Here is a 15,214-nt window from a genome sequence, read left to right on the forward strand (position 1 = left end):
ATGCTTAACCCTTGAAATGGGCCCTTCTTTATACAGATAAAGATATAGGCTGGAAGTTTAAAAAGGCTCTAAAGCAGAATAAATTACTTTTTTGTGTATTGGGCAACTGAACTCCAACTACAAGTTATACATTATCTGAAACTGGTATTTGCCTAGGTACTAGAGGTGATCCATTTTAGTATCTGTAAACATCAGAACTGCTAAACAGCCAATACAAAACATGCAGTGGGCCATATGCAATTAGATTACAAGCTCTCTGCCTGCCCTTATCTCGACCCAGGAGGTGTAGGGTCCAGACAAAACCTGCAAGAAATGGCTGAGGGAGCTGGGGTTATGTAGCCTGGAAATAAAGGAGGCTCAGGGAAGACCTTATTGCTCTCTACAACTACCTGACTGGTTTTAACCAGGTGGGAAGAGTCAATCTCTTTACCCAAGAAGCAAACAATAGGACAAGAAGGAATGGCCTCAAGCTCCATCAGGAAAGGTTTAGACTGGCTACAAGAAAAGCTTTCTTCACTGAAAAGGTGGTCAGGCATTGGAACAGGCTGCTCAGGGCAGTGGTGGAGTCACCATCCCTGGGCAGATGTAAAAGCCTTGTGGATGTGCCACTTAAGGATGTGGTTTAGTGGTGGCTTGGGAGTGTAGGGGTAACACTTGGACTCTGTAATCTTAGACGTCTATCCCAACCTAAACCATTCTGTTATTCTACTATAAAGAGAACTAAAAAACAGAGACAATGGGATGGTAAAAAGCGTTTCCAATAGTTGGAGCATTTTACTATGGCTGTGAGCATGAGATGAAAGCTGGTCATAAACAAAGCGACTCTGAGAAACTTTCCTGGCTTTGTTCAAGGCAGAGCATCACCTGAGGACTGGTGCTGAGAGCTTTGGTATCATACAAGCCGCAATATCCTGTTCCATAGCTGCCCATGTGTCCCCTAACAGAAGCTGTCATCCCTGAAACATCCTTAAAACACAGTGAAAGGACACCTGTCAGCACTTCCTCAGGGCTTTATCGGTGCTAACTACAAGTGTCAGCAAGGCAGCCACCGAGCTGCAGCTACAGGAAGTCTTTTGGGTTTTTTAATTGAACAAGACACTGAACTAAGATGACTGAAGATGCGCAGTTTCGATAAATACGTAACACCACTCGCCTAAGCAACAGCCCTACTTGTGATGATGGTATGATGGTGCTGCATCACACTAATACCAGCTCAGCTCAGGCATCCCTCAGCAATTCCCCTTGTCCTCAAGTTCACCACTTCCCACTAAAAGAACTGGTTGCATTTCCTAGAAAAGCACAGCTTCCAGCTATCAGGGTACTTTAAAACAATTAGTCTTTTGCTGATGGCATTTTGTCCACTAAACAACATTAGAAGTTTATTTTCAGGAGGATTGTAAATTATATATTTTAGTTTCACCAAGAAAGCAGCAAAAATCTGTACTCAGAAATACACAGGTCTCTCCCTAGTGAAGTTTCCCAAGGCTGTCACCTCTTCATGCCCACATGTGTGGGTTTCCAGCAACAGAATTAAAAAGAACCACTTGTGCCACGAGGAATCCTAACACATCCATGTAGTTAGAGTAGTCACATCCATTCTCTTCCTACAAAACACAGGCTCCGCTCCCCTTGAAAGCCCTAATAAGCCTTCTCTGCCTCAATTGCAATTAGAATTTATCTTCCTTTGAAGTACAATTCTGGACACTCACTTCTTATTCATTATGAGCTTTTCCAGGACCATTTAAGACACTAATCTATCTCTCTCTCTTTACCCGCAGGCAACACAGAATCACATTTCCTTCCCCTGCAGTGGAATGGAGATGGCAGCTGATAACCTGTCACAGGATCTCTTAGTACACAGTTTTCTCAGTTTTAAACTGGTCATCTCCAACCTTCAACAGCAAAACTACTGTTATCAATCCCCATATCTTGTATTTCATTTAGCACAGTTTAATTTTATGTCTATTATAGAAAACCTGTACAACTGAGAATCAGCTGATGCGCCAGTCTTTCTCTACAGGAATGACACCTCCAACTATCTAAGCATCTGGTGGTTCTACATGTCTCAGTAGTACACAAAAATAAAGGTCACTGCAGGACAGTAGAAAACTCTTTCAGATAACTACAATTATACCAGTTTACCTACAAGGAAATGTATTTTCCCCAGATTAGTCACCTCCATAACCAGACCACCGATTTACACTCTGCCTGCTTGAACAGAGTGGCAATTCAGTGCTTTACGTCTGCTCACAGCATATTACAGCTGGAAAGTAATTTTACAATGTGAATAGATTTTTAAGAAATTTTATTCTTTGTTGAGTTAAACGGTCCTTTAAAAAACTTTGGACACACTCAAACGCCTCAGAGAACCAACTTGCTATTCTCTGGATATGAAAGTCTGACCCTACTGCGAGCTGCCTGGATGGAGCACACAGACTCTTCCAAGTGCTAAGCAGGAAAGATTGCTTCTGTTGCTGGGATGTCCCATTCCAGATGTTTTAAGATGCACACAAGATGAAAATTACCAACAGCGAGCTAGACAGAGCCATTCATTTTTAAGCAGAATTCAGAACAAAGACATTTTCTCGGAATGTTTGTGTAGTTTGAAACAAACCTCCTTTTTGTTTGGCCAGTGAGTGTTAGCAGAGTCAGAACAGTTTTATGCAGGATTAATATAAATTCCTAATATTCATCACTGCATTTAACAGCTGCTATAATAACCTTTTAAGTGAAAATACTCAGGTGTTTGATGGTCTTAAGTGTTCCCCACCCATATCCAAGACAAACACTATCAGCTTTTCCTTGGATGATATTTACAGACAGTGACTCACCTGAAAAATAACCATAGTAGAAAGCCATGAACCAAACAAACACCTAATTTTTATTCAAACTAATAAAATGCTGCTGCAGGGGTGCCCTAAGTGGTGGGTGAGACTTTCTTATTTCTTTCAAAGAGGCTGTTAAATTATTTATCCTCTCTGAACCTCTGGGAGGGCACATAACAGAATTCACAATTCAAGCCCCTCAAAGGGCATTTTGACCTCTTGCCTTCCCCTGACCCATTTCAGTGTGGATTTTGCATTTTTTCTATTCCAGAGTGTAAGAGGTCAAAAGATGGGAATTGCTGAGTTCCTTCCTGTGTTCCCAAAGCAACTCAGATTTTGGCTCTGCTCTGGCTTGTGTGGGTACAGAAGTTGCCTTATCCAAAGAGCAGGAAAGTGCAGGCAAGTCAGTACCTCAAAGTGAGTCCCAGGTGTCTGGACACTTCACAGCAGAATTCTGTATGTCTTTTGGGAAAGCAAAGCACTGAAAATTTGGAAGGGTTTATGATGCAGATAAAGGGAAGGAAAAAGAAAGAAGATACATTCATACTGTGCATTAAATCCAGTCACTAGTGGAGTTTTCTGAGATTTCAAAATCCTTTCCCATCTCACTGCTCTAAGCAAAAAAGGAACAATCTGCTAAAAGTCTCTACGGGTTTGCTTCACCAACAATGCAGTGAGTTTTCAGGTGACTTCAGTATAAAACTTCTTCACCTCTCCATATTTCTCTGAGAAAAAAGGTAATACTAGGCTATTCCATAAAAATACTCCAGTTCTATGTCTATTAAAAAGATGACGCAGGTATCTAAGTTTGTAGAAAAGTTAATTTTATGTGGCTATCATGTTAAAAGATTAAGATATATTTTTATATATATACACATACACACAATACAAAAGTCATGAGAGTCTTTATTGGAATAAGGATGTTGACAGATTTGGTGACATGGCATAATCCAATTATTCCATTTTTCCAGGATACGGTGGTATGTTTACTCTGACTGCTATAAATGTCAGCCTTGTGGGCTGAAACTGATTTTGTCCCATGATCTTCAATGTCTCAAATAAGGAAATAAGATGCTTACTTAGGGATTAGTCTGTAACAGCCCAATCCCGAGCATACCAGGTACTTTTATCGAGTCCATCCCAGTGTAGCCTCTGCCCAGAGCACTGAAACAACTCTGACTGGTGCCCATTAAGTGATTTAGTATAAAGCTATGCAGGTAAAAGAATGCATCATCCTCATCAGTAAATGATGTGCTATGGACCATTCCCACTGCTTCAGAAGCAGTTCTCCACCTTCAGTATAATTAAGCATCATTATTTCAACAGGCTGATTCTCCCAAAAGTATTCTTTTCTAAGTAGGGACAACGCATTAATTACAAACCCAAATTTTAAAGAGCAAAGTGTTATTATTAAAATTAAACTCCATTTTAGAACAGTTGTGATTCAATGACTTTACTGTGAACTTCGTCAGGCAATCTTTACATGCAGGTAACAAGAAAACTTGAAGTTGTAACCATATAGCTTTTATAGAGAAGGGTTTTCCATTTTAAAACAATGGATGGGGAAACAGAGTTTTTAAATTCCCATGCACAAGCCCAAACTGCAGAGCCAACTTTTCAGCATTGGCACCCTGACCATGATTTGTTTATGTTGGAGCTTAGAGCCAAGGAAAGAATTTTAGCATTTTAGTTACCCAGACACACAATTAGTACTTCAGCAGCCTTTCCGTTCTAATTGATCTGTTCACATGACAAATGATGAACATCTCACTTGTCAGTGTCTTAAGCAGTAGTTTCAAGATCTGAAGTGTTTGACAGAGCTGCTGGAACATTTGAAATTTCACTGCCTCACTTTCCTAATTAACACACGAGCTCCAGACAGCCAGGTTGACATTTTACAGTTAGGCAATGGAAGTTAACTACAGTTCTGTTAAACACTGAAAGTTTGAAGATCTAATGTCTATTCTTAAAAGGCACTTGGAAATTAAATTCATGCTTTTGCACCAGGACCTGGAACTACAGTTCATTATACTCACACTTGAGAAAGTTAAAAAAACGCTCATCAAAACAATTAAGACCCAGCAGCACACACTTGCCTTGCTCTGAAAGAACACAAATCTTTATCACTGCAAGTGTAACACAGAAAGTTTCTCATCTGCCATTTCTCACAAGATGTAATTTAACAGCTTACATAATGTTACTGTTTTATAATGAATATTGTGGTTGCTAGCACAGAAACCTTTGTTACCTCAAAAATGTTGGAAGAGAAAGCAAAAGCCTCAAGACTTAGTTTGAGAAAATAAAACAGGTCACATGCCCACATCAGTATTTTGACCCAAACCAGAATTTTCCCAGCAATTTTAATGAGGTGAATTACTCACTTAAGTAATATCTAGATTCACTGCATGAAGTCTTTCAGCTGATTACTGACAGCAGATTAAACATTTAAATATTTAAATGCAGTTTATTCAGAGTGTTCATCACTTTTCATCATGTTTCTTGTTAAATTCTGTCTTATCTTAACAGCATTTGTTTACATGACAGTAAGTCTAAAAAGGCCCATATTCATAACGCTTAACAGCTTCTAAAAGGCCAAAATGACGTTTTCCTTCCAAAATTAGTTATCTCATAGGCTCTGCATCTTAACTGCCAAAAACCCTCAGTGTCTTTGGCCACAGCTGTAGAAATGAAACCATTTGAAAGCCCATCTGAAAGTCCAACTTCTTCTATCCATAATAAACGTGTGGTGTTGTGACCACTACAACCTACTGACTTGTCACAGAAGGGAATTAAATATCACATGGACAAACTACAATTTTTGTTGTCTAAACCCCAACCTTTCATTTCTACAGTCATACCACATTGAAAAAATATCAAAACTCTGGACAGACCAGTTGAGTGACAAAATCTTCATCTGCAAAAAAACAACTTCTGTAGTTGGAAATGCTTTAATTCCCAAAACCTTTAAAAATCTGGGCTTGTGACTAAACTTGTAATGAAGAAAATAAAAAGTTTATATTCAAATGTGTGCTTTTCATAACTGGTGGTTCTATTTTCATTTAGCCATCAGAAACTATTTGCAGCAACAGGTACCAGACCAGTATTTTAAGTATCTAGTATTGAAACCTTTGTGAAGGATCACACTATCACTGACACCTTCCACCTAACAGAGCTCTTTACAGTTCTCTCCATAGCTTCTGTATTCTTTCCAATTCTGCTCTTAAATATATTTTGGGGCGGGGGGGGGGGGGGGGGGGGGGGGGGGGGGGGGTGGGGAATTTTTCTTTCCTACAGTGTTTCTTCTAAACCACAAAAATACACCTGAACAAATCTCAAAAAGCTGCATCCACAAATAAAATTCTCTCTCAGAAACAAAGGAACATGAGTTAGCATTCACATTACTTCTGCAACCTGAGATACTCATTAGCAGCTCTCACACTACCACAGCAACAAACCAACTCTTTCCTTAGAATTCTTTACACCAAAACAGAGGTTATGTCCATAGACAGCAACAACGAACCACAAGCAAGAAAGTCATGCAGTTTGAATAATCCTGAACTCAACTTTCATTCTCTGATGCTCATTGTGCAAAAGCATGATGCAGGACTGGTCATCAAATCCAACCATCCCTGACAGGGAAGGACGGTGTACTTCTGTGATGTGTCATCGCCACAAATTACCTCTTTGGCGGTGTTTTTATTCCTCCTAATCCTAAGAGAGAATGAGTTGGAGAACTCCACAGTGCAGGAAAAGACAAAAAAGGAAAAAAAAAAAGGTCATTCTAATTTTTAGCCTAGGTTTATTGAAACTGATGGTGGCCAATAGCACCAAACAAGAACTTGAACTCGAGATTTTCTTCTTCTTACAGTTCATCAGCAAGAAGTGATGCAACCCTTTACCACTCAGTACTTCAGGGTGACCTTCAGCACTCTGTTTAATTGCTAACACATTCTGTTTCACAGGCAGCCTGCTTATCTAGTATAAAACACCCAAAACAATCCTTTGTTCATTTATTAAGTCACAAGGACTTTTGCTTTTCTTGAGGGAAAAAAAAAAAAGCCAGTACTTGCCAAGACATAGTCTAGTAATACAAAGCAGATGATCCTTTCATTTGCTTGAAATTACAAGTAACTTGTTTTCAATCAGCAAGTACATACAATTCCCCAACTCAGTTACATCATCTGGTTTGATAGTTATCAAATACATCAATCCCAAGGCTAAAATGCTGACACACTCCAGTTTGAAATGGCAACATGATGTAAGCACTCAAAAAAAAAAAAAAAAAAAAAGTTTGAGAATAGTACTGACAAAGTTTTGTAGGTGTTTGCTCCATTACTGAACATCTACCAACACAGAGGAATCTGCATTCATTTTATTACAGATAACTCCATTTTTAAAGATTTAGTCAGGAAAAAAATTAAGCCTTACCTCTGGTTTACTGAGGCTGGATGACACAAGAGAACCTGATCCCACATCCAGATCCCACTGTTTTCTCCCACTGTTTTCTGGATCCAGAGCAGCAATTCGTCCATCCAAAGTGCTGATAATGACCAGAGATCTGCAAGTTGGAAACATTCACAGTCAAAAGTACAGCAGGATGGACTTCACCTATTAGCTGCCTTTTATATTTAGTAAAATACAACTCCAACCCTTAAGTCTCTCTCTTATATTCTGCAGAACAGCAATTCAACTGGGTAGCTCTACCCAGACCAACAACAGAGTAGAAGACCTGAAGTCTCTGGCTGGATGTCATAAACTGATTTCCATGTTGTAAGACACTTTCAGAGTTCAGATTCAGGGGAAGGCAATTGACTTTTTGCTCCCACAGGCAGATGTTACCACTACAACACTGAATGAGATAATCTTTTTTGAGATATTTATACAAACAGTATGGATCCCACTTCTTCCAGTCCCCTCCAAACTGATCGTTAATACATCCCTTCAAAACAACCTAAACCCGAAACTATTAACCCAGCCAATTGGGACGTAAGAAATATTACGTTGCAACTAAGTTTTCAATGACTTTGGATGAAACTACTGGGATATTTTGTAAGTCTCTGAATAAAACAAGTCCCTCCAAAGGCATACACAGGGCACTAGAAACAACCTCCAACACCTGCAGATCACAAAGCAAGGAAACTGGGTTTTGCAGCTTAGGCTTTAAGTAGCCTGATGTCTGGGGACACAGGGCCATGGCAAGCTGGCTGCTGATTTCTACAGTGCCTGAAGCGCCTCAATTTCAGTAAATCTTGTTTCTTACAGAGCTGTACAAGTAGAATAAACATTTCTGGTTGGGCTAGAGCTCCAGCATTAAAATAAACAAACAAATAAAATAAACAACACATCAGAGACAAAGCACTGACAAGGCATTTCTGAAGGGCCTTTTTTTTTTCCTTGAAGATTGTTTCTCTCTGACCTGAAAAAGCTGGGATTGTGTTGTCAGTTTGGCTTGCAGCAGCTCACCAATCTTCAAAGGCAGAGGGAGTAGAACTTGAATCACTTTACAGGCTGCTTGCACTGAGGGGGGTTGAATCTAGTGACCCAGAAGGACCTTTATAGTGACTGGTTTCAATGAGAATAAGGAACTGTGCAAATAAACTGGTGGGGAGATTAACCAGTTTCAGGTGAAGGTGAAAGGGCAGGGGGCTGGTAATGCACACACACACATGTATATTAATTTACTTTAAATAATAAGGGACAATAAATTATTGTGTAGAACTCAAGCCAAATATATTCACTTGTCCAAAGTTAACAGTGTAGTAACATGGAGGAAAGGATGGGGTTATTAGTTTGCTTTAAGGAGGGAAAAACTGAAATCATGATCTAAAAACATGTTGAGGGAGGGTGGCTCATTACATCACCTCTAACAAAGGTCATGTAAAACATGGCAGTTTTACATGTAAAAGTAACCCACACAATTTATAGGATTTTATAATGCTTATAGCACTACACTACTAATAAAAACAAAAATAAAGATATCTTTAACCTGTTCCAAAAATGCCATAGCAGCTCCTGCTTCTGAAGGTGGCCAAGCATCACATTCCTCCAAAAGCTAAGTTTAAGAAACTGTTGGAAAAATACCAATTGTGCAAATATTTGCACAGCAGAAGACATAAGTTTTTATAAGCTGAGTACAAACACTTTTTCCAACTGTACAGAAATGAAGACTGGGTTAATAATAAACCAGATTGCAGGAGATTGACTATTCTCAAGTACTGTAAACAAGTGCTCACACACTAAAGGCCTTGGACACATATTTAACACAATCTGTTTGCTTTATGGTAAAGCAATTTATCTGAAACCCTCTAGCATTGCATAACAAAATATTATTCCAAGTGGGTCTACTTAAATTTTATGTTGATCCTCCTGACAACTAGGTTATAAAAAGAGGTAGAAATGCAGCTAGAATGAAGGGAATTTTGGCAGCAATACTGCAGAGAAGACAAATCCTAAAATCGCACTGTGAAATGTTTTCTTCCCATGTACTCCCATTGTTTTCCTTTATCTAATTCCTCCTGTTTGACTTCTCCCTCAAGTAACAAACGTTTCATGCCTCTGTATCTTACATTTCTGTATTATCTTTCCCCAGCAGATGCAAACCTCAGTCTTCCTTAGGAGTTACCTCATTATTTAAGCCTCTCCACCGCCACTCAAGACAGCGGTTTTGGAATCTGTACCTGCACCCTGACCTCCAGTCACCCAAATCGTGCTGTAACTGCACTTCAGGTTCAAGTATAGCTGCTTAGGAAAGAGAAGGGGAGTGTGGGGAACCTTTGTGCCAGCAGCACACACTTGGAGAAGCTGGTTTAACCAGCCACTTCTGCACACTGTAAAAATCCTGGCTTTTCCTGGGTGCAGTGGCACTCTGGGTTTGTCCCCTTGGTTCATCCACAGCTGTAGAATGGACTTTGTTTCACTCACTGAGCAAACAGTTCCATGAGACAGAGGAACAGGACCAGCCCAGCTATATCTAAATCTTACATGTGGCTACCTTTAGAACTGGAACCAGGTGTACAAAAAACATCCATTTCTCTCTGCTTTTTTAATAAGTGATTAATTTTCAACTAAATAGCCACATTAATGGCTCAAACTTCATTTTGCTCTTCAGCAATAATACCACACACCAGAAAAACAGAGTTAAAATTCCTTACTCTTCTGATAAAATCCTTCATTACCTACTCTGTTTGTCTGTGAATTAAAATCTTAATACCTGTTCTCCTCTTCTCTGATGGACTCCAGTGAGTTAAAACCCCATCACTTGAACTCTAATTGGTGTAAGATCTGAAATTTGTGCCCAAAACCCTCAATAGTGCTATACTTTCCCACCATCAGATTTTCCACTCCCTTTCTCTGTGAGATTCCAGTGCTGGCAGCTTTGTGTACTGAGAGCATGAAGTGGTGACAAGAGATCTTTCCATTGCTCAGGTAGTCTAATCAAGCACTAAATTAACACATTAGGATAAAGGCAATTTAGGCAACTACTTCAAGAAAATATTTCAGAGCTTAAAAACAAACAGACAGGAGACTTGCTTTTTGTCAGCCCATAATGCCACTGCGGGTTTACTGCAGTGTATTATGCCATTCTTACATCAAATTCTTAGAAACACCAGCAGAATACAGCCATGGTTCTAGAAAAGAGAGAGTCCTTTCAGCCACCTGTTTGCCAGCCTTTCCTGGCTCAAGATGTCAGGGCTTCAATTCCTGTGATTCCATCACATTATACTGAAAAAACAATATTTTTGATGCATCTTTGGGCCAGCTGATTGACGAACCGAAACAAAACGGAATTCCTGACTCAGTTTCTGTTTTGGTTAGGCCTGACAAACTCTTTTATTCTCTGAAAAACAACACCTTTTCACTGGTTTTACCAACATCCCTTCCTGATTGGGGTAAAGCTGAAAGACTACGTCAACCGAAGAAGCCAGCCTCCAGGAACACACAAGTTTTCTGAGAACACTACCAAACCAGATTCCTCTCTGAGAAGGGAAAACACAAAATATTACCCATCTCAAGGTCAAAAGTCACAACTATAACACCAAAGAAGTGAGGAGGATAGAGACAAAGCATAATGACTGTGTCAATACCTGTTGACAGTAAACCACAGACTATACTAGGGAGTGAATCACATCACAGAGATACTAAAGAAGGAAAAAAAACCCCCTCAACGATCAACACCACAAAATCATAATTCGTTAGTCTCCACTAGCCTGGACCAGAACAAAAAAAAGATACAAAAACAAATTACTCAAAATTAGGTGGTCACTTAAATCCCAGGATCCATCACCCAGGCACCTGAGAAATGAACATTGGTAAAACAAAGACCTGCACTTCTTGCCTGGAGCTGCTGGTCCACAATATATTGTGAACCAAAGGATGGAGGAGAAGAAAATCCCTTCTGGGCCCTTACAGATGGCCAACAGCGGGACTAAAGCAAGGGGCCAGTTCATGGAGCATACACAGACATCAGTAATCAGAGCAGCTGGCAGAGAACAAGCTAATGTTGTATAGTCAGATTTTATTTGCACTTTGTCACCACAAAAACACATCTGGACACACTTCCCTGACCCCAACCACCTACAAACAGTCTCTATGGCTGAATGAAAATGTTTTCTTACCAGTTCCTACCCTCTTTTGCTCACAGACAGGAACTTGTTATTCAAGGGCAGTGATAATGTTCCCCCTTGAAATTATGCAAAATATCTACTGCAAACTTCCACATGCATTGACAAAAGGCCAGTCCTGGGCCTTAAGACCTTTGTTAGTATCCCATAATGAACACAGCCCACTTTCTGAGATCAAGAGGCCTGAGCATAGCTCTGTTGCACCTTACAGAAGTGAAGGTATGATTTACCTACAAACAAAAGGGCTAAGACAGCAAGGGAAGTTGCAAACAGGACAGAGGAAGAACACTTCTTTAGGTCATCTACATCCTTTCACTGCACCAAAACTTTGCATTTATTCAAATAAGTTGTTTTTGTTAGAAAAACAAAGCAGAACTTATCATCATCTTTGAACATTTACCACCATTCCTGTTTTAGTTTAAAAGAGCCACCAAAACTAATACCTTCAACCCTCAAAAGCCACCTGGGATATTGCAAATACAGCTGTTTGTTAAACTTGAACTCTAAGCAGCTATTCCAACAGCAAACCCTGCATGTTTATAGGCAAAGAGCACAGTAAATCACCAACCCTCCTATTTTCCTCTAGGAAAACAACAAAAAAAAAACTTCAAACCAAGATGATTATATTCATTTGCCTACAGCAAAGACAGTTGGGGTTTTGGTTTTGTTCTTTTTTTTCCATATTATATTGACCTCTATATTGCATGGGTATTGCTGAAGAACAATTAGCTGCAATGAGTAGAGCTCTCAGAAACACAGATTAAAAAATAAAGAAATGCAGGCAAACACTATGGCCAGGCAGCCATTCTATTTTTATTTGATGACAGCAAATCTGTTCCTACATACTAATCAATTACAGAGAAGCTACATTTAATCTCAGGCTTAATTTACTACATTGAACATCTTTAGTGTATTCTACTTAGCTCTAGAATGCAAACAGAAAATGTATTTTTAAAAATTTGGAAGGCTAAATAAATGAGGGTCCTATTAAAATTTGAATACAGTAGAATTGCAATAAACCAGGTGGTATTTTGATCACCTGATACACAAAGGAATGATCCTGTTGCTAACTGGTGAGACTGCCTTCAAAGAAAACAGGATGCCAAGTTATCAGCCAGTTTCTTGTTTTAAGTGAATGCTTGGGCATACTAATAACAAGCTTTGGGATATTCATTTTCAGGTTTTCAAATACAGCAGGCATTTAGTCATGCTGTTCTTCCTTTAAACTCTCTGTGGTTTATCACCTCATCATTCTCAGCCAATTCAGAAACAGACTGGAATCAGCTCAGTAACATTTCTGCACTTGAGTCATTCATCTAAGTCTTCCTTTTGCCACACACAGTTATTAAGTATTTTATTTCCCCTTGTTATATTCTGAAACTTGTTCATCAATTTGTCTTGCATGTTTGGCTTCCCCTCAGGCACACCCCAGTGTCTGTGCTGAACAGACAGTTAAGTACACAGGGGAACTGCATTTTCTTTAAAACAAAAAGATGACAGAAAGGACAAAGTGCTCTGAACAACTGTGAACTGCAGGTGCTGGGAAGAGTATAGACTATAGATGCAGTGCTTTAGGGTCTCCTTCCCGCAGGCACAGAACTGCCACCTGGGACCAAGGCAGGGAAGGGATCGAGACGTGGTATTACCAGGGTAAGCAGACGGGCCAGATGTCACATAGCGTGACATCCGGCAGCTTGTTTGTCTAAGAACTAAGACGCCCTTTCTCCTTGCTAACAACCGCGTAAAGAACAAGCACCTCAGCGCTGGTGAGGTCCCGAAGTTCCCTTTCCTCATTGTCACTGCCTCCCCCTCGGTCCAGCCTGTCCATCCCTGTAGCGCTACTCCAGCCCCATCACGGGACTCATCTCTTCCACCCCTTCTCCCTGCACCTCTGCTCCGGTCCTGGGACACTTCCCTGCGTGTCCCGCAGTCCAGCCCCACGCACCAGCGTGCAACACCCTTATTTCACCCCTTTCCCAAGCACCAGTCTATCTACGATAACCCTACAGCGCAACTCTGCCTCCTCTCCTCTCCACTCTTCCCACTCCAACACTCCCGACCCATCCCAGCGCTATTCCCGTCCAAGCCCACTCCCGCACGGTCCCTTCCTCACACACGACCCCCGGGACCCTGCAGCCCTTTTCCCACGCACTGCCCCCCTCCCCAACACCCGCAGCTGCTGATTCCCAGCCTAGACACAGTGGTGTCCCCCCCAGCACCCCCAGACAACGACCCTGGACACTGCACCCTTCTCCCCTGAGGCACTGACCCTCGCCCAGCACCCCCACACCGGACTCCAGCCCCCTCCCCAGCATCTCCACGCTCAGACCACTGACCCCCACCCCAGTCACGGACACCCTTCAACAGTCCCAGACACTGATCCCCATCCCAACCACTGATACTCCCCCCTAACCAGACCCAGACACTGATCCCCAACACCCCTCAGCCTCCCCAGGGGCTGACCCCACCTCAGCCGCCCCACACCGACATCCCAATCAGTCACTGACCCCCACCCAGCCACAGACCCCCCTGAGGAGCGCCAGTCCCCGACAGCCATCCCAGTCACCGCCACTCTCCCCAGCCAGCCCAGGCATGACCCTCACCCCAGACACCGACCCCCCCCTCTCACCCAGGCACTGATCCCCACCCCAGTCACCGCCTTGCCCCGCTCACCTGCTGCCGGTCCGGGCCTCTCCGCTGCCCTCAGCCTCCTGCTCTCCGGGCGCCGCGGGGGCCACACCGCCCTCATCGTCCTCCACTGTCACGTCCGCGGAACCAGCGGGCAAAGCGGCGGGAGCGGCGGCCGCCCCCAGCCCGAACGCGGCCTCCACAGCCGCGGCATCGCTCGGCGGCGGCTCCGGGCCGCCCGCCACCACCCCCAGCAGCACCAAAAACGCGAAGGCGGCCAGAGCGCTGCGGCCCCGCGGCCCCCGCATGGAGGGGCCCGGCTCGCCCGCCGCCGCCACCCGTTAGGACATGAACGCCGCTGTCGCTGTCGCCGCTGTCGCCGCCACAGAATGGGCGCCCGCCGCGCGCGCAGCCCTGCCCGCCGCGCCACGCCCGCCCGCCACGTACCGGCACCCCGCGCGCACCCGCCCCTGCGAGGCGGACACGCATCCCATTGGTTCGCCGCCACGCCGCTCAGCCCGCCGCTTCCTTCTGATTGGCGCGCCCGGCGGCGAGGGGCGGGGAGGAGCCGGGTGTTTGTCAACAGAGCCCGCCGGGCCAATCGGAGCCACGCCGCTCTCTCCCCTCCTCTACCGCCGCGCCGGCCAATCGCCGAGCGCATGATTCACCGGGCCGCTCGCCGATTGGCTGTCGGCTGGCGCGCGGGTGGTGCGGCCCCGCCCCTTCCTCGGCCGGGCTGGAGACGTGGCTGTTCCTCGGCGCCGGCAGGGCGGGGCTAGGGGCGCGCACCACTGGGGAGGGGGGCGGGAAGTGGCTCCCCCCAGCCCGGAGCGGAATGGGCTCGTCGGGCGGGAACCGGGCGGTGAGGGAGTGAGCGCCCGGGGCAGTGAGGGAAGAGTGGACGTGGGATGAGTGTCCTGGCGGTGTTCGGACAGAGAGGGGACTCAGCTCAGGGGTCTTGTCCAGCAGAATTGGTTCTGTCATTCGGTGGTGTCCCCCGCGCTGTTTTAGGCGGTACAGGTAACCCAGCCCCTGATACCAAAATCAGCCCGGTGCTTACCCCAAGGGACCTCACCCCAGGTGACCCCACACCTGTGCCCACCCGCCCCAGCACACACAGCCCCATGACCGGCAGCCCCA

General features: G+C 43.6%; 1 protein-coding gene across 1 annotated transcript in view; it reads right to left on the reverse strand.

Annotated features, from left to right (window-relative positions):
• Nucleotides 1-14,469, reverse strand: part of EIF2AK3 (eukaryotic translation initiation factor 2 alpha kinase 3) — a 42,530-nt gene extending 28,061 nt beyond the window's left edge. Inside the window, exons 1-2 of the mRNA XM_039551022.1 lie at nucleotides 14,120-14,469; nucleotides 7,254-7,383 (exon numbers count right to left, since the gene is read on the reverse strand). Of these exons, the coding sequence (XP_039406956.1) occupies nucleotides 7,254-7,383; nucleotides 14,120-14,382 (393 nt within the window). The 5' untranslated portion in view covers nucleotides 14,383-14,469. The remainder of the gene's footprint in view (nucleotides 1-7,253; nucleotides 7,384-14,119) is intronic.
• Between the last annotated feature and the right edge of the window lie 745 nt (nucleotides 14,470-15,214).

This window comes from Corvus cornix, chromosome 4 (genome assembly GCF_000738735.6).
Source record: "Corvus cornix cornix isolate S_Up_H32 chromosome 4, ASM73873v5, whole genome shotgun sequence".
Lineage (NCBI taxonomy): Eukaryota > Metazoa > Chordata > Aves > Passeriformes > Corvidae > Corvus > Corvus cornix.